At 40.0% G+C, this 22,226-nt stretch overlaps 2 protein-coding genes across 3 annotated transcripts; both read left to right on the top strand.

Moving 5' to 3' along the window:
- The first annotated feature begins 446 nt into the window (after window positions 1-446).
- slc43a2b (solute carrier family 43 member 2b) lies at window positions 447-8,408 on the top strand. 2 transcript variants are annotated; one of them, XM_079566065.1, is made up of 14 exons: window positions 447-817; window positions 1,791-2,082; window positions 2,330-2,385; window positions 2,511-2,587; window positions 4,063-4,155; window positions 4,680-4,813; window positions 5,045-5,238; window positions 5,641-5,784; window positions 5,927-5,944; window positions 6,476-6,608; window positions 6,688-6,817; window positions 6,970-7,043; window positions 7,396-7,519; window positions 7,592-8,408. In XM_079566065.1, exons 1-14 carry the CDS (start codon window positions 658-660, stop codon window positions 7,751-7,753), a joined length of 1,791 nt encoding a protein of 596 aa, XP_079422191.1. In that variant the 5' UTR covers window positions 447-657; the 3' UTR covers window positions 7,754-8,408. The 2 variants fall into 2 exon arrangements, with proteins under 2 accessions (XP_079422191.1, XP_079422190.1); XM_079566064.1 differs by lacking the exons at window positions 447-817; window positions 5,927-5,944 and having other exon boundaries at window positions 1,786-2,082.
- Window positions 8,409-9,758: 1,350 nt separating this feature from the next.
- On the top strand, window positions 9,759-20,204 carry pitpnab (phosphatidylinositol transfer protein, alpha b). Its single transcript, XM_079566269.1, has 12 exons — window positions 9,759-9,982; window positions 10,232-10,481; window positions 13,398-13,428; window positions 15,671-15,816; window positions 16,101-16,215; window positions 17,309-17,383; window positions 17,625-17,708; window positions 17,777-17,854; window positions 17,933-18,043; window positions 18,359-18,481; window positions 18,554-18,636; window positions 19,689-20,204. The coding sequence occupies exons 2-11, from the start codon at window positions 10,465-10,467 to the stop codon at window positions 18,599-18,601; spliced, it is 828 nt and encodes a 275-aa protein (XP_079422395.1). The 5' UTR covers window positions 9,759-9,982; window positions 10,232-10,464; the 3' UTR covers window positions 18,602-18,636; window positions 19,689-20,204.
- Window positions 20,205-22,226: the final 2,022 nt, after the last annotated feature.

Raw genomic sequence — 22,226 nt, 5'->3', positions numbered from 1 at the left:
TTCACACATTTGCTTGGGTTTTATTTATTCATTTTATTTTTTAATCTTTCATTAAGTGCAATAACCATAGTGCTGGTGTTTTATGTTCAATATTAATAATACTATATTTCAGTATAAAACCTTTGCTGTTGATTGGTGCATTGTGTTTGTTTTGTTTTGTTGCTGTGATGAAGTGATGAGTTGCGCTTGGATGATTCTGTTGGGATTGGGTTTGGGGCATAGACAGTGCACACAGAGGGTCACCCATGTGAGAAAGCCCCATTTTCAGAGTCCAGTTTAGACCAGTTTGATTTATGCATCAAACAAACACTTACATCACCATTTGCCTCATGATTATGTAATGTCTTCACTGCCAAAATTGGATTGTGAATTCTGGTCCAGGCTGAGCAACATGTTTGGTGGTTTGTTTATCCTTTACAGATATGCAATTGGGTTTCTGGTTATCTTAGGTTCAAAGTTAATCATGTTTACCACAGGGCTGAAACTTCCTCAGGTCATGTGACTTGGATGTTAGGTGTAGCTATAAAACCACTGATGGCTCTTGTTCCTTTCTCTTTGCAGAAGTGACCACACCAGCGTCACCAGGGGAGGCTTGCTCTGTGGCAACACCCAAGCCTCTTCTTTGACAGTGTTTCTGACCGTTCTGGGGGTTACACCATGGCTCCCACTTTGACCACAGCGTTCGCCAGGCGCTGGTGGATGGCTGTGAGTGCTATCATTGAAAATCTGTTCTTCTCTGCGGTGCTGCTGGGATGGGGCTCCCTGCTCATCATGCTCAAGTCTGAAGGCTTTTATTCGTATCTCTGCAGTGAAGAGGGTAAGTGGCTTCTACTAAATGTTAACATTCTACATTTAGTTATTCTTATAACCTGTGAATTACTGGAAGATCACATGAATTAATTGAATGAACATGTATAATATTGTTTTTTGCGTTAACACACAATAAGGTATCTCTGTATATGTTGAAATTCTTTTTTCAACTTCTTTTTTTCTATTGTTCTTTTCTTTCCCTAACTCCGAAATAATGCAGAATATAATTTTGATGCATGAAACATTATTGCACATTGTGTTTGCAATTCACAATACAGCAATAAATAAGACACATCTCAAAGAACATGGCAACAAGAAGATTTTTTCTTTGTATCAGAAACATTGGGATCGTTTGCACAAATCAAACTACCGGTTAAGTGAAGCACCTTTCCCCTTCTGAGTCAATCTTATCTGGTTGATGATATACATAAGATTGTGGAAGCACCAGCTCAGCTTTCTGCATGTGACATGAGGCACAAGCATCGACAGCTGCTTTATTACTGCTGTTAAGGATGTTGAAAGTCCACTGGATTGATAGGAAGTGATAGTAAGTGACAGCAAAACTAGAAAACAGACAAGTAACAATGAAGTCAAAGAGAAACTTCTGTGTGAACTCAGCAGAAATTTGTCATAGTCAACAAGGTTTCCGTGTTGCATGTTTTCCCATAATGCTTAGAGCAGCAGTTTGTGCTGAATAATCTCAGCAGCTTGTGGTCAGTCATACAGAACAAAATGAAATGAAATTTCACACACATGCATTTGTGTCTAATACAAAAGGACAAAGTGATCTGATAAGCTTGACAACAAAAATATAGATGAAAGAAAAAAAACAATGCTTCACAACTATTACTGGTGCCAAGTGTAGTCAAAAAGCAAAAAGAAAAGTCACTCAAACTATACTTACAGCACACAATGTCTTACCTTATCTTACTACAATGTATTGTAATAATTACTGTTGTTGTTTTTGATGGGAAACACAGGTAACTACAACAGCAGCACTAACCTGTCGCTGCCAACTCCCTCTTCCGATGAGTACGCAGACTACTATGAGAGTGAGTTGGGGGTGGTAGGGTTGGGGGACGGAGTGGAAATGAAGCCTCTGATACCCCATGACGGACCTCTGAGGATGAACGGCTGGCTCATCTGTAAAGAGCAGGATGAGATGCTCAACCTGGCCTTCACTGTGGGCTCCTTCCTGCTCTCAGCCATCACACTGCCGCTGGGAATTGTCATGGACAAATATGGGCCACGCAATCTCCGACTTCTAGGAAGGTAATGACAAAAAAACGAACACAAAATCTATACTGGCTGACTTGACAGATTTATAGTTAAAACAATCTAGCCACAAAACAAAAAACAAATAGTTTTTGTGCCGATCCCAGAGCATCTGGCACAGCAGCATGCAAATGACAGCATATTTGCTATTCACTGAAAAGGAAATTAGAATGAACAAATGTATAATTAAACATTAAGAATATACATACATGTTCAACATGTTTCCAACCATATCTTGTTGCAGCACCTGCTTTGGACTGTCCTGTCTTATGATTGCATATGGAGCGTATAATCCAAATGGTAAGTCCACACAGTTCTTCCCTGTGACCAATCTCAACTCTGCCCTCTATCTTTTCTGTATTTTCCCTTTTTGTTTAAAAACATGTAGTTTTGTTTTGTCTAAACTTTCTTTGTGTCCTGCGCAGAACTCTCTGTCCTCATCTTCATCGCCCTCACATTCAACGGCTTTGGGGGCATGTGTATGACCTTCACCTCTCTCACAGTAAGTTTGTTTGTCCAGATGTAAGCTTCCCATTATCACAAGAGTGGCCCTGTTGATTCATTATAGTTTGTGTGCAATAGCCCGGGTGCCCCCTTCCCCCTTTTGGTTGGGCATTCCTGACTGTCTCTTGGCTTGTGTTTTGCTTTGACAACACAAAGCGCTGTGTATCTCTCAGAAAGGGGCCAGATAGGAAGCGTATTAACTGTAATGCATTGAAGCAGAGTTTGTATTGTCCTCAATTAGTACGCCGAGACCCAAATATCAGCAACAAAACTGAATATGGTAAACATCATAAGTTTGCATGTAAAATACGGGTGGGCGGGGGGGTACTTTTATGAATTAGAAGTGGTTGAAAGCTACTTGTGGATAGTTACATAACTATGGGACTTAGGTCTAATAAACCCTGGACAGTCATTAGCCAAGGTGATCTTTTAACACAAAAATATCTATATTTACTTTTCATGTTGTACTTTACTTGACCAGAATGTGTTCATTGTTCGATGCAGAAAATGCATATATTATTTATTTTCCAAAACAGTAGTAGAAGTTGACTCATCAAGCTTAGTTAGAAATGTGGAAAGCCCTTGGAGTCCCACATGGAAAGTAGTGGAGACTCCTGCTCATTCATTTAGGTTCATTTGAGGTCCCATTTGAATTTTTATTTAAATAGGCAATGTTCAAAACAGCTGTTTGCCAACCAAAAGTCATATGACTGAGAATGGTCTATACTATTTCATTCTCTGCTGTGCTGCTATGTCTGCTATGGTCCCTCCAAACAATATCACTCTGGAATCAGCCGTAAAGTTTACAGAAAGCTTTTTAATAGGAGTCCAGCGCTGCTCCATGGCAATGCCATTCCTAGAAAGGGCCCAGAGACTTCAATCTTCCAATAAAATGTCTTTCTTCTAAACCACTTCTAGCTTGATGTTACCCAAATCATTGAGTTATTCCTACCCTTAATCGCCACCAGCCCCCGCAGCTTTAGTGAGTCTGTCCTGATTTAATGGAAGTTTTAACTCAAGGGGTCCACTAAGTGTCTATATATAAACATGTTTTCCTCCTTGCCTCTGGACCAGCATCTTGGTGCTTGTGTTAATCATTAGCCAGGCCAGTCTCCTTCAGCGTGACTTTCTTCAGGCCATTTACTTTCAGCCAAGGTTATAAATGAAATCTCAGCTCACCATGGCTCCCTATTAATGTAATGTCCTTCATGAGAATCTTACGTATATGCTACTAACTTTTGCAAGGGGACCCTAAAAGCTCGTCTCCAAACAAGTGCACTGAAAACAGTTGAATTTGAAAGGAAATGTATATATTTTGTTATATTTTACCACTTTGAATCAATATTAAGCCCACAGTCCTTGTTCTTATTTTTCATTTTTATGCTGCATTTCCGTCATACCTGTTCTCATCATCTCAGCATCATTTCTTGTATTTGATTGTTGTAATTTAAACTATAAATCATTTTCTTCCAGTTGCCTAACATGTTTGGGGATCTTCGGTCCACATTCATCGCCCTCATGATTGGTTCATATGCCTCCTCAGCTGTCACCTTCCCTGGAGTCAAGGTATTAACAATTAACTAGTACAACTATTACTAATGGTTCTGGAAAAAAAGGCCACTGCGTTACCGGCTCTGTGCGATCCTACAAAAACATAGGTTTTTATGTTGGCTTGGGTTGTCCTCCGTCCACTGGAACAATTGTAAATGTAAGATCTGCTGCTATTCACAACACAAGGGACGACTGTGTTGCACCACTAAGAAGAACCACCTTTGGACAATCATCATTTGCAGTTTGAGGAGGACGTAGTATCTGTATCTAAGGGACTTGGCCACTAATACACTTAAAACACACTAAACAAATTGACCCTTAAACAAATCAAACCTGCCAACATGCATCCTCTTTATCTTGATTTTATTGTATTTGTTCATTGTGTAATTAATGCACATGAATTTAGTTTCCAGGGACAGTGAATGAAACAGCCTATTTGCTCATTCTGGTACATTCATATTGAATCCTGAGTGTACATAGTCCCTTTTAATTAAATACATTGATAAATACATATTTCATGACAATTGTTTTTCCCGCAGGTGATCTACGATTTTGACATATCTTTCATCAGCATCTTGGTTGTATGGGCGGCCTGCGCTGCTCTGGTGTTCCTGAACTGTTTCCTCAATTGGCCCCTTGAGCCTTTCCCTGGACCAGAGGACATGGACTACTCGTGAGTACTACATATGTGTAAAAGTATTCGACTAGAAAACAGTCTCTATAGTTCAAAAGCAAAGTTGAGCTTGTTTTAGAAAAGGCATTGGACATAGCTCATTGATGAAGAAAAGCCGCTCCAACTTCCCACTTGAAGATTGTTTTCATTATAAATAGAGTATTAAAGATATTACCTAATAAATGTGTTGTTTAGACGTCCTGGTTATGTCTGTTTGTCCCAATCTTCCAGTGTGAAGATTAAGTTCAGCTGGATGGGCTTTGACCACAAAATCACTGGGAAGCAGTTTTATCGCCAAGTGACCACAGTAGGGCGACGTCTTAGTGTGGGCACCAGCCTGAAGACAGACGATCTGCCCACCAAAGAGAGCAAGCTCTGTCTGTCCACCATGGACCTGGAGATGGACTCGAAGGCCCAGGAAGAAAGTAAGTCTCTGAGTTTGATGACTCTTTCTATGTATGTCATTAAGCTCACAAGTCATCAAAGTAAGCTAAAAGAGTGGTATGAAATTAGCTAACAAAGTGACAAAATACTGGGAATAAAGCCAATGGAAAGCTGTTGTTTATATATCCATGAAAGATATTTTTGAAAGCTCTGTCCCCATCCAATCTCAGAAAATCCTTGAGAATCCGTCACATTTTCTGAATGGTGAATATGAAATTCTACCATCAGGCAGATGGTACAGAGCATGCAGTTTCAAGAGCAACACATACAAGCTCTCATTCCTCCCGGACTCTCTGTCTCTAAATTGCATCTCTAAATTGCTCATTATGCTGCGATCCTGTATTATCTGTATAGCTTTGTAATACAGTGTTTGTCTTGTGCAGCTCAGTCTTTCCTGAAGAGCCTCATGACCCCCATCCTCTTGCTCAGTCTGGTCACCATGTCGGTCACTCAGCTGCGGCTCCTCTTCTACATGGGTGCCATGAACAGTGTGCTGGAGTCACTCACTGATGGAGACCTCAACACAGGTCTGTAACTACCCCCAACAAACCATTTTAATCTTCTCTTTCAATGTTCATTCACTATTTCTGTTTTCAATGACCTCTAATCAATACATTTGATTATTTTTTTTCAACAAAATTGCTGAACTTAATGTTATTGACTTTTCAGTTGAGAGAATGGAAGTCGGTAAGATTATCTGTAGATTACTTTCACTTATAACCTTTGGCACTGAAGTCATCACAGCTCCATTTAGGCATAGTCCACATCATTAACATTTCTCTACTTATTAACCAACACTCATTTCACTCGGGAGTAGCCTTTTAGGTCCGTACGATAGTAAATAACAGTAAATGAATACTCCACCAAAGATAGTCCTGTATAGCACGTGTTCCCGCAGGTCATGAAAAGTAGAAGTAGTTGTATATTTTTTTATAATCAATTTATTTCTCAGCACATTTTCTTCGAATTTGAGCAATCGTAATGAAACAGTATTTTGGGGTGCAGTCATTTTACTTGAGAGAATCTCATGAGTGCAATAACCCCGCTTGGAGCAAACTGTAATTATGTTGTCCCTATGACCTTCGAGCAAACAGCCACCTCTTGATCCATGCCGTCTCCCTGTAAGACACCAGCTAATCATTAACTGGCATTGTAGTTATTAACCAAATGCTAGTCTTTACACATAATGCTTAACATCCAATTTCTGTTTTAATACAGTGGGTCTGTATACGTCCATCTTTGGCGTGCTGCAGCTGCTCTGTCTGATGACGACTCCAGTGATTGGTCAGATCATGGACTGGAAGTTGAAGGAGTGTGACGATGGAGAAGCGGAGACACAGCTCACCAGCACGTGAGTCTTTAATTGTTTTTAACACTTTATCTCTAAATATATGTCTAACTTCATCCCATTGTTATGTGTTGCTCTACAGAGGAGAAAAGAAAAAACGCAGGGACAAGAAGACACAGAAAGTGACCAACGCCTTGAGGGCCTTTATGCTCACAAACCTCCTGCTGGTGGGATTTGGAATTACATGCATTATCCCTAATTTGCATCTGCAGGTAAGTGGTCCAGTGGAGTCGTTAGTTACTGATTCCCTTTTACAGCAGGAACATTTAGACAGAATCAACAGCGTCACTACGACACAGTGTATACAGTCAGGTCTGAACTGTTCGTATCTGAAGCATTAACCTTTGTTCTCGGGTTTGTGCAGATCGTCTCATTTGTTTTACACACTGTGGTCAGAGGGTTCATTCACTCTGCTGTGGGAGGCCTCTACGCTGCTGTGTAAGTACAATCATAAAAGCCCATTTTATTAGTATATTAGTATTAAACATAATTGGGGGGTTATTTATTTTTTGCATAATGGAATAATACTGAAATATCCAAAAGCAAGCTTCTGTTTTGACAATCTTCCTCTTTTCATGAATTACGCTTAAAGCCACACTGCAGAACACTTCAGGTCACGCTGCATGCTGTTACGTCAGACAAACTCAAAACACAAATTCAATTTACAGGGGGAACCGTTGCACAGTGGGGCTTTAAAATTGTGAGGTCATAAGAGTCCATACAGACCCTGCTGTAAGCACGAACTTGTAATCATGAACACATACTTATGTCAGTGCCCGGTGTTGTACAGATACCCCTCGTCCCAGTTCGGCAGTCTGACTGGAATGCAGTCTCTGGTCAGTGCAGTGTTTTCTCTACTGCAGCAGCCTCTGTTTTTGGCGATGATGGGACCACTACAGGGAGATCCATTCTGGGTAGGTTTAGAATCACACAGATATCAACTCTTATGTCTGTACAGCAGGATTACATTTGGCTTCATCCTGCAGGTCAACATCGGACTGCTGGCCGTTAGTATGCTGGGATTCCTGCTGCCACTCTACCTGATTTACTACCGACGACAGCTCAACAAGGCACAAATGGAAAGAGAGGAAAACGCCAAGGTCTACATCAAAATCAATGGCTCTGACATCCCTGAGGCCTTTGTTTAGGGAGCGGTGAAGACGTCAACAGCACAAGCAAAACAATCACACACCCAAAGGACACTTTTAGGAGATCTAAAAGATACATTATATTATATAAATGATGGGTGCTCATCTACACATCTAATCTGTTGGACCATGACAGAGAAGGAGGAAGAGCAAGAGAAGAGGCAGTGGGAGAAAAGACTGTGAAAGGTGGAGGTATGACCTCTGTATCCCCCCAAAACCTCTCACGCCTCATTTCTTCAGCTGTAGTGCCTTAACTGTTTTTTATTAAATAATTTATCTTTAACATTTGAGAACATGTGCCATTTATTTACATGGTGCACCTGGGGGAACAAACACTGTTATATTGATGCAGAACATACAAATGTTAATGTGTGATTTATTTAGTTTATAGTATTTATTACCCCATACGTTATAATACACTCTTCATTACATACTACGCTGAAAGTTGTGCCAAATGGGCCTTTTATTCATAAGATACTGTAAGCCATATAGATTTAGACAATTCATTTGACTCCACCTGCAGTTTCAACCAGAGATAATGCACTTTACACACATTTCAAACATTAGCCAAACAAATGATAATTTACTGAATTTGAATATGCTATTGCTAGTTTTTACCTTTTAACTGTTTGTGATATGGTGCTAAATAAAAATACGTCCGTCATGTTTTTCATACTGACTTGTTGTAAATGCATTGACCTACAGTGTTAGAAAAATGTGTTTAATTGATTTAATACAACCTACAGTGTATTACATGGAGAAAGCAATTCAATTAATCACAGATCAAAAATCTAAGCTTTACCCAGTATTGTCAGCAGAGGTCGCTAAAAACTGAAAATGTTTGCCTCATTCACAATTAGATGTATGTATGTACCCTAATATAAAATGCAACCATATAAACGCTGCTCCATGCTTAAATGTTAAATTATGTTTTTACAAACTGGTGTGCATAAACATGTGGTCCCTATTGAGGAGACCAGATAAGTGGTTATTCTCAAATCCTTACTATTTCTCTGAAGATGACAAACATCAAATAGGCTATGTATGTTAACCATCACTTCATTTATGTGAGTCTTCTTCCCTCCCCACATTTGGTTAAACAGTCTGCTCGTGTATCTGATACTTGACTCTCACAGATGGCTATCACTTGACACTCTGCCACTCGTCACCAGAGAGACGACGAAGAAAAAGAGAGGGTTCGGTGCGCAGTGGATAATGGGCCTTGTACTGAACGGCTCGGCTACCAGGTCCAAAGAACCTGCAGCACAATGGTGGGGGATCATCGGTGCGTGTGCCGAGACACCAGCCACTAGAGACCGAAATCAGGAGGATGGATGGATGGATGGATGGATGATCTCTCTTATGATAGAGAGTAGGAGTTCCTAAACTTTTCAGGCGAAGACTTAAAACTCACCACCCCCCACTGTAAAACATGATGACTATACATTCAGGTGCGCAACATTTAAAACTGCTTTACTTTGGATACTGTATTTTGATATTTGGCTTACTTTCACTAACATGGGTCTACTGTTTTAAATAAAATATCTAGTTAAACCCCTGATATAGAGAATTGACACATCAGTCTTCTCTGTCAGATAAATGAAACATCACAAAATAACTATAGCTTGCTTTTTTTTTGTGTTCATCTCAATAACAAATCAATAAACGACTAAATGTATGTGGGGCAAAGAAGACGCACACTGTGTGACATGGGGATAGGATAAGCAAAAGCTGGCAGGCAGATACAGATGCTCTAAAAATACAGCAACAGCGCGCCATTACATAATTCCAGACAGGATCACGCACCGCGTGCACGGTCTATTCCCAATCTCCGGGATGCTGCTGAGGTTGGATTAGGACCTAGATACTCAACTCGTCATCACATCACGTGCGTCTCAGATTCCGGGGAGCGTGTCGTTATTTTACCGATGCTTTGGTCATTGTTCATCACAATGAAGCGAGCGCGCGTAATAGCTCTCGTTTTTTGGAGGCATCATCGACTTCCTGTGATTGTCGAGAGGCGATGAGGGGTAGAGGCGAAAGGTCTTAAATGAGATGATGACGTAGAGTGCGTCTGTGCCACGAGTGGTGGTCCCCGCTTCATTCCCATAGATACTGCCATGCTCAGAGAATAACGCGCTCCTTCGTCATCGCGATTTGGATGACGCAAAAGCACCCACCTCTCAGACTTGAGCTATTCCCACAAGGGTGACAAGGGTCTTATTACACGTACGTAGCCTATCTTTTATGTTTGTTACATGTTTTCCAATCCATGTGCCTATACCCTGTTCCATATTGGATACATGTGTGTGACAATAGACTTTTGCAATGATTAGATAGGCCACCAATTATTATTTATCATTATTTATGTATGCTGCAAAATGTTTATCGCATTGAATTAGGCTGCAAAAAGACATTTCAATAGAAAGAGGAGTGGGCACGTCGCATGAGCTGTGCGTCCTTGCTTCCTCCACACAGGGCTCGCTCCCCTCTGTGCGCAACAGCAACGCCTCGCCGCGGCCCCGATCAGGAAGTGAATTTGAAGAAAATACGGGACCGTGTGGAGGTAGAATGACATAGAGGGGAGAGGTGGGAGAGCGTCAAGCGGAGAGAAGAAGAGATAACCGGGGACAGTGTCTGCTTCGGGGACCTATCGGCGGTTCCCTCACCTGGGCGATAGGCAATCTAACCGGGATCCTACACCGCCAAAAATGCTCATAAAGGAATTGTAAGTAGCCCTGTGTGTGTGCCTGAGCGTGTGTGAGAGTGACGTGAAGCCGTTTATCGCTGACATTGTGGCCAGTATCTGGTGATGGCATTACAAGAGTTGCTATCCACAGCGCCGGGGCAGTGCTGAGTCTTATCCACTGCATACACGCCCGTCATTATTTTATTCCAACGACAGCTCATCCCCGCGCATCCGTGAGGAGAGGCGGGCTCGAGTTGCATCCGCAGCAGCCGGATAGCATGACTGGCTGTGCCCTTCACACAATACACCGCTAGGAAGTCAAATAGAGGCGGTATGTGGAGAAGTTATGTCACTGGATGCAAATTGAAAGATGGTGGTGCGATGCAGAGGAAATAGCAGGTGTTAAAGCCACAGCCCATCTGGTTGCGGCCATAGCGGCTTCTGTGTCCATGTTATTGATGCGCGGTGAAGGTGAAATGACTGGTGGTGCGCTCATGGCATCCAACTCCGGAGGAATGGAGCTAGGTTTAGCCACGGACGCGGTCAAGGTGGACGGACGCACTTGAGATGAATGAATTGGAGGGTGTCCGTTTTAAAGGGGATGTAAAACAGGCACCAAAACTGCAAAATGGCACATTGAATGGATCGGTGTTTCAGTGAATAATTTGGTGATGCCCGGTGATCACCAGATAGCCTAAATGCATGTTGAATGTAGGTTGACTATTCGATAGCTAGCTGTTGGGTTAGTTAGCTCCAGGCCTGGTGAGGTGGCCTAGTCCACATCAGCTGATGCTACTGGAGGATGAAGAGTTTATAGTAGAGTATGAGGGATTAGGCCCACTGTTCTTTAACGATGAGTGGACCACACCAAGTAATTTTTAATATTTATTCTAACAAATTCTAAAATCTACAAAACTCATAATCATAATTAAGTCTAGTCTATATTTCAATTTCTATGTAACCTTTTAGGCCTGTTGATTGTAACCATTTACATTAATGTAATCATCATCAGGGTGTATTACACTGATACATTTCTGACTAAACCACTAACTAAACTAAAATGTGTTTGAATTAAGGCTGGACAATTAATCAGTCATAAATCAGTGACTGTGATGTAAAGTTGACAACTATACAAAGGTATTTCATTAACAATATCAAAGCATAGCTTTCCTTTTTGGCTCTCTGAGTTTGCCTATAAATACCAGCATCTAAAAATAGCCTCTGCTCTTGAATGCATGTATCAGCTGGATTCCCCCAACGTGATTTAATCAATAAATGGCCCAGGATCAGGGTGAATGCACGGCCAAAGACCTGAGTGATTATGAGTCTGCAGCGGTCTGCATGCAGTAATTACACTAACCATGATTTAATGTTTGGTTACATACAACAGAAAGTGCCCACTATTTGAAAGGATAAGTGCCATACTTTATATTCATACTACTGATGAGTAGGATATGACAAGTTTTCATATCTTTCTAGTCATTATTTATTCCAGTGTTAAGTCATCACAGTTTTACCTCATGAACTTCATAGTTGAAGTAAAGTTCAAAAAAAAAGAAAAAGAAAAAAAAAAAAAAAACTGGACTAACTTGTGTCCATGGGGATGAGCTGAACTGAGATTATCTCCAAGTTAAGAACTGCCCTTACAGTGGCTGCACACAAACAGGTTTACCTCTTTTTATGTCTCATCCTGTAAACATTTCCAATAAGGAAGTAGACTACCAGCGATCACAACCTCAAAAATGGGAAAAGTGGGTAAAATCCTCCGCAAAATCTTGAATGTAATTGCATTTGTTAACTACTGTATGCGAGTGAAATGGGTCATCTGACCTACACTTTAAGTGTGGGTACAAATAATCAAGAAAGAAAACTGTGATGAAAACGTAAAAGTGCAAATTTAGAAAGTATATGCGTCCTTATTTTTCCCTATTTGTGAACCCATTCAGTGACAACTGTGACTGCTTTTACAAAGCCTAAAAACATGTACAATAAGTTTACCCTCCAGTCAGGTGTTTATGACCTGTGCCTGGCTTCACATCTGGAGGTGGATCTCCGAGTGCCGGCCTACGCTGTTGCCCACTGCTCCGGCATTAAGGATGGGTCAAATGCAGAGAACACATTTTAGAAGTCAAGCAAGATGCAAATCAATATTACAATAACATTAAAGTACAATCAAGATTTTAAAAAATGCACAATGTAGAATAAAACACAGAAAGGAATGAGCCCACTCTTTATCCAAACAGTTGACCTAGAATCACTCCTTGTCTGCGGGTGCATGTGCTGGGTTGACATTTGATGAGTATTAGGGAACACAGGTGTCCATAGATGTGAGGGAATCCACAAAGGGTTAACATGAAAGAGCAGCGAAGCAAAGCAGAGGTGAGGAAGCAAAGCAATTGAAAGACATGAATCCCTCCTGTTAGGATACAGTATGTTTCTGACTGAGATTTATAGTCTGCACTTCAATACAATATCCTGCCTGGCCTGAAGAGGAGCTCAGATCAGAGCTGTGTGTGGGAGGGGAAGGATTATGTGAATGTTAGTATCGTGCTGCACAAAGGATGTTTATGAGTGAGAATATTATACCTTATGTGATAAAAGCAGTGTTTCTTAACCATTCTGAAAAAGCCTAATTTAATTTTTGAAAGCGCCTCATGCAATTTATGTTTTTTGTAATTTGGTATCACTTTACAATCCAGCCCGGTAAGTGTATGTAGTTACTGAAGTACATCCTCGACATATACAGTGGCACATCTATGGTAGCTATCATGGTACCTAAAATGGTACTTCACAGTTAGTTTTATGGAGTACCACGATAGGTACCATAGATGTACCACTGTAGATGTCTAGGATGTACTTCAGTAACTACACAGACTTACCAGGCTGTATTGTAAAGTGTTACCTCTAATTTATATCACTAGTAGTAGAGTAACTTGCTTTTTTATTCTCTTCCAGTCGAGTGATTCTTCCCATCTCTGTGGAAGAGGTAAGTTACATGTGCTTTATTGTGTTTTTTTTAATTAATTAGAACTTTTTACCATGTAACAATGTTGTTCTCTGGAGTTGTGTTTCAAGCCACTTGCGCATCTTTCAGTAATCTTTTCATCTTTGTCGGTGGCTATTCTTAGCTCCCCCCTGAGGTTCGACATATCCAGGAAATGCTTTTCCTCATTTCCTCATTCTTCTTCCAAAAACATGGCTTTTTTGCAATGTGGTACCGCAGTGGTTCCCGACCTTTTCTGTCTTACGGATCCCTTGGACCCTTTAGTGGTACTCTGTGGGCCCCCACCCTCAAGAGCTGTTGCAGCTCATTGAGAAAGTAGTCACTTAAAGGGACTATTTGTAAGTAAAAAGACATTGTTGTGTTCAAAATAAATCTAAACCCTCCCAAAACTATATATTTTACTGCAAAAAAATGTAGCTTTTCCTTCAAAATGACTGTGCAGTTTCACTTTCTTTTTAAATCTAAAATAGTCCCAAGTACCCCCTACTAACTCCTCGCGTACCCCAAGGGGTCCCCGTACCCCTGGTTGGGAAGCACTGTTGTACAGCATCGCAAAATAATGACCTGGAATACCTCCTTACTGCCTCACTCCCTCCCTCTGTTGGTTGTGGTAATTTTCTGTCATGCTGTTCAAATTATTGGTTTGCACTTTTTAGTTCATATAATTAATATATGGGTAAATCAAACTTGAATCAATACCATTGCATACACTGTGGCATGTGGTTATATATGCATTAAAAAGTATATGCTTTCACGAGCTAATCACGTTTTCCCCATTTGAATACACTGGAATTACATGGTAAAACGTGTATACTAGTAGTTGCTTGTTTCAATGTAGTCATATAGTGTTGATAGCCGGAGTCCATGTCATTGTAAGATGTAAAACATTAGCACTGGAGATGGACTCTGATGTGACCCAGTGAAAAGGCCTGCAGACAGTTGAGTAATGGTGGCTCTCAGTGAAAGTACACAGTCTCCTCTGCCCTTGAAATCACGACCCTCCAGAGCTGATGTCTCTGTGCTCACGAAGTACAACTATATATGGAGCCTTGGCATTGTATAAGAACGAAGGTTTTCCAAGCTGTGGTAGGGGCATTACCTCCACTTATTTACAACAACCCTGACCACTGTATTTGTGTATTCTATGTTTGTTCAAAATCTTAATTCAGTCCACAGTGTGTATTTTAAGCATTAACGAAGAGAGAAGATCGTATGTTTTGGTAGGGAATATAACCAGAATACAGAAAATGAAGTAAATTCCTTTAAAAATGTCCTTGAGGATGAGCCCCAGATCCCCCAGTTGAATCTCTACAATGATTAACACTTGTAGGCCTGTTTGTAGACAACTCAGCTGGAATATGTGCCAACAAAGGAAAGTGTGGACCTCCATCATTTAAGATGTTAAAAATACATAAGAATATCCGTCCCGCCACCAAGAAAACCTGCCTACCCGTAATGATATGCTAAATTTATACGAATTTATAAGAATCTCATTTATTTCAGAACATGTCGGTCAAAGCAACAGGTTTTTACACAGAAAACTCCAAGGAGATATTGCTGTTTGTAGAAGACAAGCTTTTCTTACCTTTTCTTGCCCTTGTTTTTTTTATTTTTGTATTACACTTTTAAAGATTTGCACTTTGCTTTATCTCATGCAGTATCCTTCAAAAGCTATGTTTGCCCTTCCATTATCATGTTGCTATATTTCACACCATCCGCAGGGGTTGATATATATATATAACCTTTTAAATTGAGGATAAAAGGCAAAATGTCATATGTTTTCAGGGCCTGTGTCTAAACCCTGTGACTTGGATGGTCTCTGCTGCACTGTCCAGCAACATTCACTGTAAATGTAACCACTATACAGATGCAGTTGCTGTTGTTTTTTTTCTTCTCAAAGCTAAGGGTAGACTAAAGACAATGTTTTAACAATTTTCATATCTAAAAAATCTTAAAAGTAACATTATTTCTACATAATGAACCCGATCATTTGACACTACTCAGCGCATCCCCCATTGATTCAATTTTTTTTATTTTGATTTATCTTATTTTATAGCGGATGAATGTTGTTATCAATTTCTTTTATGTCCGTCTTTCCAAACAATCAACAATCCAACAATGGCACTAAAACGTCTTCTCATTTTGACGTAGCCACTTGGTCAGAATTTTTCAGGGGTCAGGTTTTTTTAGTATTTGTCCTCATCGCTTCTACTTTGTGTTGCAGTATCAGGTGGGCCAGCTGTACTCTGTGGCTGAGGCCAGTAAGAATGAGACCGGTGGAGGAGAAGGAGTGGAGGTGTTGAAAAATGAACCCTATGAGAAAGATGGAGAGAAGGGCCAGTACACGCACAAAATATACCATTTGCAGAGGTATGTGCCTTTCTATCACATTTTTGTGCTGTTTACCCCAGTATATGTTTGCATCTCAACATCAACAAATTGCTTACCAGTTTTGTTAATGGAACTTACTGTGTTGATATAGAATATAACTATTTCTTTTTGTCATATTGTGCGGCCCTATTTTTGAGTGTTTTTAGTGTGACTGTGAGGAAACTGTCCAAAGCAATAGGAATCAAAACATTACACCATTTATCTGTATCAAATTTGAGGAAGTAGGAACAAAGTTAATGTGCGCATACCTCTTTCTTGTGCAGTAAAGTGCCGTCTTTTGTGCGAATGTTGGCCCCCTCTTCGGCTCTCAACATCCACGAGAAAGCATGGAACGCATATCCCTATTGTCGCACAGGTAATGCAGCTCCATTATTCACTGTTTTGCTTTTACACATTAGCTAGACATTCAATTATTTCAGTCGTTGCCTTTAGTAGACACAAAATTGAGATTATGCTGAAAATGTCATGTTGGTTTTCTCTTTCAGTACATTATCTGTGGCAATTATTATGAAATATGTATAATACTACAGTGTTAATCATTTATCATATTTTTATTTATTGACTAACTATACCAGAAGTGGGCAAACTAAGGCCCAGGGTCCCTTCCACCTGGCCTGCAAACATGACCAAACCGATATTTTCACTCACATAACAAAAGGTAATACAAAACTGCAGGTATTATGTTGCTTTTTGTGCGTCATTTTGAGAGTTGTTCTTCAAAATGCTACAAACCATGACTGGCCATGCCCCCCTGGCAAGTTTAAAAAAAACAATGTGGCCCTTGCATCAAATAGTTTGCCCATACCTAAATTATGTAGTATCATTCTGTATTATATTACAAACTATAACAAGGCATAAAGTTTAATCACAAGTTTCTCCTCTCTGGAGTGCCTTTGCTCCACTCCGACCCCATCATGTACTCACTCTCTCTCCCTCCTTTTCCTTTCCTCTCTTTCTCTCTCACTGTCACCTTGAAGGAAGGTTTGAATAATTTAGTCCAGGGAGAAGAGCCATGCATGACTCGAGACTTCACCCCGGAATCAGCTGCCAAATACTTATTTAACACACAAAGAATACATTACCTCGTCTCTAACACACACTATTGACCACTTATCACAATTCATTTAAATCAGCCACTTCAAGATGTCGTAGGCTGCTGTTAGGAATTGTAAATGTAATTTAAAGTGTCATTTTAAAATGTGTCTTATCTCTCTTCTTTTCATGCAACGACATCTTTCTCCAGTCATCACTGTAAGTTTACTGTTCTCTCTCTAATTTAATACATGCTAATGTTCACCATAAAACTCACTGGTCACAGTCAGGCAAACAAACAAGAGCGAAATTTGATCTGGCATTTGAATGAAGCATCAAAGACAGACCAGCCTGCGAACACACTGTGACTGAGTGTTGTTATGTTTCCTGAACGGCATCATTGAAAGTGTTATCTCACTGCTTTGTCCTCTCCCAACAGAATGAGTATATGAAAGATAACTTCCTGATCAAGATTGAGACGTGGCATAAACCGGACTTGGGGCGCCAAGACAATGTAAGTGCATGGTCTCAAATAATAGAAATCTGCTAAAAATAAGATTCAGCAATAGCTACTTGAACAGATGGGTTTCAATAAAATAACTTTTCCCTGTTATGGGCGCCATTTTGAGAACTTTTCGTCATTCATTAGATAGAATATCTGTATTATGCTTTATAGTTATGGCAGTGGTGACAGTCCTTAGTTAACAATGAGGTATTGTACATTTAATAACATACCTTTGCCTCTTTGTCTTAAGGTACATGGGCTCGATCCTGAAACCTGGAAAAAGGTGGACGTAGTCTATATTGATATTGCAGACAGAAGCCAAGTAGAGCCTAAGGTATTTATAATATGTTCACTCGTTGATTTACTCTGAATATGTACATGATACCATGCGTCTTCCTCCAGGATTACAAGCCAGAAGAAGATCCCTGCAGGTTCAAATCAGCAAAGACAGGAAGAGGTCCTCTAGGCCCCAACTGGAGGGTAAAGAGGGAGTTTCAATCAATAACATACAATGGTGCACAAATGTTATGTTTTTATTCCCCCCAATGTTCATTGCAGAAGGAGCTTCCCAACGTGAAAGACTGCCCACACATGTGTGCCTACAAACTGGTCACTGTCAAATTTAAATGGTGGGGCCTGCAAAATAAAGTGGAAAACTTTATTCAAAAGGTTTGTAAACAGCTGAATTGTCACGTGGTTGTACTATTTATCAAAACAAAACGTCAAGGCAGGAGACATAAAGCCCTTAAGAGCACTAGATCAATGAACAGAGAAAGTGCTTCTGAACCATTTGGGTTTCACCAGCCTCTAGTGGACACAAATATAATGCATGAGTGAGTTATGTTAAAGCTATTGGAAGAGATACAGTATTTGTGACTCCACTTTTTGTGTTCTATTGGATCATTTCTAGGACTTCTTCTGTTTTGGGCCTGATGTAGTTCTTGATTCAGTGATTTACATGTTCTCCATTTTATTCCCATGTAGCAAGAGAAGCGCTTGTTCACTAACTTCCACCGTCAGCTGTTCTGCTGGATCGACAGCTGGATCGAGTTGACAATGGAGGACATCCGGCGCATGGAGGAGGACACACGCAAGGAGCTAGACGAGGTTTGTCTGATCTGCAAGGAGACGTTTATGTGAATGAGTCAAATTTAGAACATCTTTATTTGTTTGGTGCAGATGAGAGTTAAAGACCCAGTGAAAGGCATGGTGGCGCTAGAGGACTGAGGTCGTGTTCATCTGTGAATGCTGCTGCTCATCAGGTACATTACAATAATAAATAAGGATTATTTTAATATACAGTATGTTAAAAGTGTGGAGATGTATTGCAGTCATTTATCATGAGCAATATGAACATTTTTCTATTTTGCATGTTTTGTTTATTCTTTTTGAATAATGTTTATTGACCTCACAGGCTGTTGAAAACCATGTCAGATGATGACCTTATAAAGCTCTTTGAGAAAATGCCATAAAGGCATAACATGACATAAAGGGTGGCGATTTTGAATATTTTGAAATACAAAACAGAATTTGAGTTATTTCACCCTTTTTTGTTTCCTACATAATCTCATGTGTTCATTCATAGTTAAATTTCTTCAATGAAAGTCTAACAATGTAGTAAGTAAGTAGTGTTAAAATTTAAAAGCCGATACATAAGAAGTGTTAGTAAACTTTTGACCGGTACTGTATATAAAAAATGTATAATATATAATATATAATGTCTTTTCTGGACTATAAGTTGCACCAGCAAAAAAATGCATAATGAAGAAGAAAAAAAGATATATGTTGCACCAGCCTTGGCAACTACCTGAATATGGAGGTGTAACTGCACCATTGACGAGCCTCTCCCGGCAGCACGTTGTTCAAGCTCCCATTTGCGAACTCGCTCCTCGAGCTGTAGTCATATAGCTTTTAGCCCACGATTAGCTTTTTTTGTTTTCTTCATTGCAGTAAGAGTAACCTCCACTTTTCGCCAGTACCTCACTAGTTTCTCGCTCACTCCAAACTTTCTTTCTGTGGCTCGATTACCTTTTCTTTTTTTTTTTTTTTATCTTTAGCGGTACAGGAATAGCAGATACTGGTACACAAGCTTAGAGCGCCCTTTAGTGGCTGTGAAAATAACAAACATGTGAAATTCTATATTTTGATATATAAATCGCACCTGAGTATAAGGCACCCCCAGCCAAACTACGAAAATAAGTGTGACTTATAGTCCGGAAAATACGGTACTAAAAATGCGAATCTTATTGTTTGCTTTTTGATCTTACAGTTCCAGTCACCAAACTGTGAGTGTCTAAATGTGGTTGTTTTGCAGACAAGTCCACCCAGACACCAGCGGATTCACGTCCTTCGGTTCAGGCAGCGTGCAGTGGTACAGCCCAAACCCTCGTCTAACTGAGATCATCTGGTTTTCAGGAATTCTGGACCTTGTAAAACCCTGTCTCAAAGATAATTATTTCCCCCTCTCATTATCTTTATTATTATTATTATTTATTTATTTTATTTATATTTTTCATCTGTCCAAGTGAAGGCCTGCAGTAGCATCACAAATAATGAAATATCAAAAATTAGGTTTTATTTCTGACATGGATATTCCAATGGTGTATATACTGGGGATAACTGTATTAAAGTATATGCTATATATAAATATATATAACAGGGTTTTTTAAAAGGTTTTGTCTGTAGTTTTATCTGTGAGTGTTTCATTTTCAGATTGTATCTCCGCAGTGTTGCATTTCAAACTCGTGATTTTTTTTTTAAGTTTACTTCTTTTTGTTTTTTCTCGTCAGGCTCTATTGAAGTGTTTCCTTTTGTTGTCGGAAATCAATTTCGCTAATCTAAAAGTGTAACAGTCTGGTCGAGAAAAGTTAGTTGTCTCTCTTCTCCTGTCCTCTCCGGCTTCGTGAGTTAGCGTGTGCGTGTGTGTACAAATGTTTAGCACCTGATGCGTTGGCTTTTCTGTGTTTTTTCCCTCTTTAAAGAAACATTATTCAAGCTAAAATTGTGTTGATTAGATGCTGCTTATGCTGGTAGGTGAGATACTGTATACTGTACTTATCAGGCACAACATTATGACCACTTATACTAACAGAATGAACTACAACTATTGCTTGTTTTAAAAGATATGAGTCCGAATGCACAGTGCTCTGCTGCTTGTTTTGTACGGAGCTGGACAATAATAACCTCATATAAAAGGCAGCTGGTCATCATGGTGTGCTTGACCGATGAATGCATCAACAGACACCTGGCAATAGAACACACTTATTTGTACACAAGTAGCTATGTAATAAATTACTTCCTTTTCCTACTGCGCATTAGCAGTTATAGCTGCCATCCATGGTTACAGACGTAGCTCCTCACGAGGGCACGGTAGGAGGACCAAAAATAGAATGAATCAAAGGGCCACTGACTGGCTGGGACACAGAAAATCCTTACGTTACAAGTGAGGTCAAATTAGTGTACAGTAATAGAAACTATTTGTTTTCCAGACAGTCACTACAGTTCAAGGAACAAGGAGAATGGGCTGTTCTGTATCTCGTCCTCCCAGTCATCCCTCCACCCACTGTGGATAATACTCTTATCCAGTGATAGCAATAACTACCATCTAACTCTGCTAATGTTGTGAACCAGGGCTCAAACTCAAGATTGGGGTGTTAATCATTTGTTTTCGTGTGTCATTAGCTGAGACTTTTCTAGGTGTATGCATGGGGTGATGTGATGTGAGTTTTTGTGGTCATTAGTGAAACTGGCAAGAATGTCTGAAGCTAAAGGAACACTGTAGGCACTATATTCCAAACCCTTAGTAACACTTTTGGGCAAGATTTTGAAGAGGACACGACCAGGTGCAAAGATCCCAACAAATTTGCATGCAGAAACTGTCTCTCATAACTTTCTTTCATACTCGTAGAAACATCCATTTGTAAAGGCCTAGTTTATCTATATTGCTGCTGAAATGAAGCACAAAAAAAATCACTGATAATCCAATTTATTCATCAGAAACTGAACTTTAATTGTAACTTGCTTACAAGCATTTCTTTCCGTTGCATCCTCTTCAAAATCACACGATGCCCATGTTTTCTTTCCCCTTCATCCTCCCCCTTCACGCTTGTTCCGTGTGTGGCAGGGATCGCAACTGAACCATGGAGATTTGTGGATGTACTGTATGTATTGACATTGTAAATAGCAAATCAAGTAGATGAACACACTTATATACAGATGACTCTCCTGCCAAACAACTGCTTACTCCCTCACATGTTGAGCCCTTGACAGAACAGTATCTTTAAGAATTCAAAACCATCAAAAACTATTTCAAGCTATAGTGTAGATTTTGGTGCAGATTTCAGTAAGCTCCAGCAAAGCAATAACTCTTAAGTGGAAAGTTTCAACATCATGGGCTTCATTTGAAACAAGGAAATAGCCAAGCAGCCTAGTCCAGTGCCCTGGGTTTCCTCCTGTGTCGTTGGTAGGACGGTGTGTAGATATATATTTTTGTTCTCAATGTTGTACCTCTTGTCGTCGGTCTCTGAAACATGATGAATTTTCTCACAAAGTCGCAGTAAATTGGCAGCTTGGCTCGCGAAATGTGGCGCCATGCGATTCCTCTGTGTTGCATTGGAAATCCTTTCCACGCTCTTCAGCTCACATGGAAATGAGAAATGGAGTTGGTGCTTAACGGTGAAACATAGCTTTGTCCTCGTTATATTTGCTGAATGTCTCTCAACGCTCTTCACCTCTTGAAGCCAATGGGCCAAAAAAAATTAAAAATATGGTCAAATAAGATGGGCTCTTTAACATTTCTCGGCAACACAGAGGAATCAGATGGAACTACTTACATTGGTCTGATCTGAGGGGA

Source organism: Gobius niger, assembly GCF_951799975.1.
Source record: "Gobius niger genome assembly, chromosome: 11".
Taxonomy (NCBI): Eukaryota; Metazoa; Chordata; class Actinopteri; order Gobiiformes; family Gobiidae; genus Gobius; species Gobius niger.
The sequence above is the reverse complement of the archived record's forward strand: the minus strand, read 5'-3'. Positions and strand labels throughout refer to the sequence as shown.

Coding starts and splice junctions, on each gene's coding strand:
- slc43a2b (XM_079566065.1), top strand. CDS start 658: ATGGCTCCCACTTTGACCACAGCGTTCGCCAGGCGCTGGTGGATGGCT. Junction 2,386..2,510: donor TGGAGCGTATAATCCAAATG/GTAAGTCCACAC, acceptor TGTCCTGCGCAG/AACTCTCTGTCCTCATCTTC. Junction 6,818..6,969: donor TCCCTAATTTGCATCTGCAG/GTAAGTGGTCCA, acceptor GGGTTTGTGCAG/ATCGTCTCATTTGTTTTACA.
- pitpnab (XM_079566269.1), top strand. Junction 17,384..17,624: donor ACTTGGGGCGCCAAGACAAT/GTAAGTGCATGG, acceptor CTTTGTCTTAAG/GTACATGGGCTCGATCCTGA. Junction 18,044..18,358: donor TGGAAAACTTTATTCAAAAG/GTTTGTAAACAG, acceptor ATTCCCATGTAG/CAAGAGAAGCGCTTGTTCAC.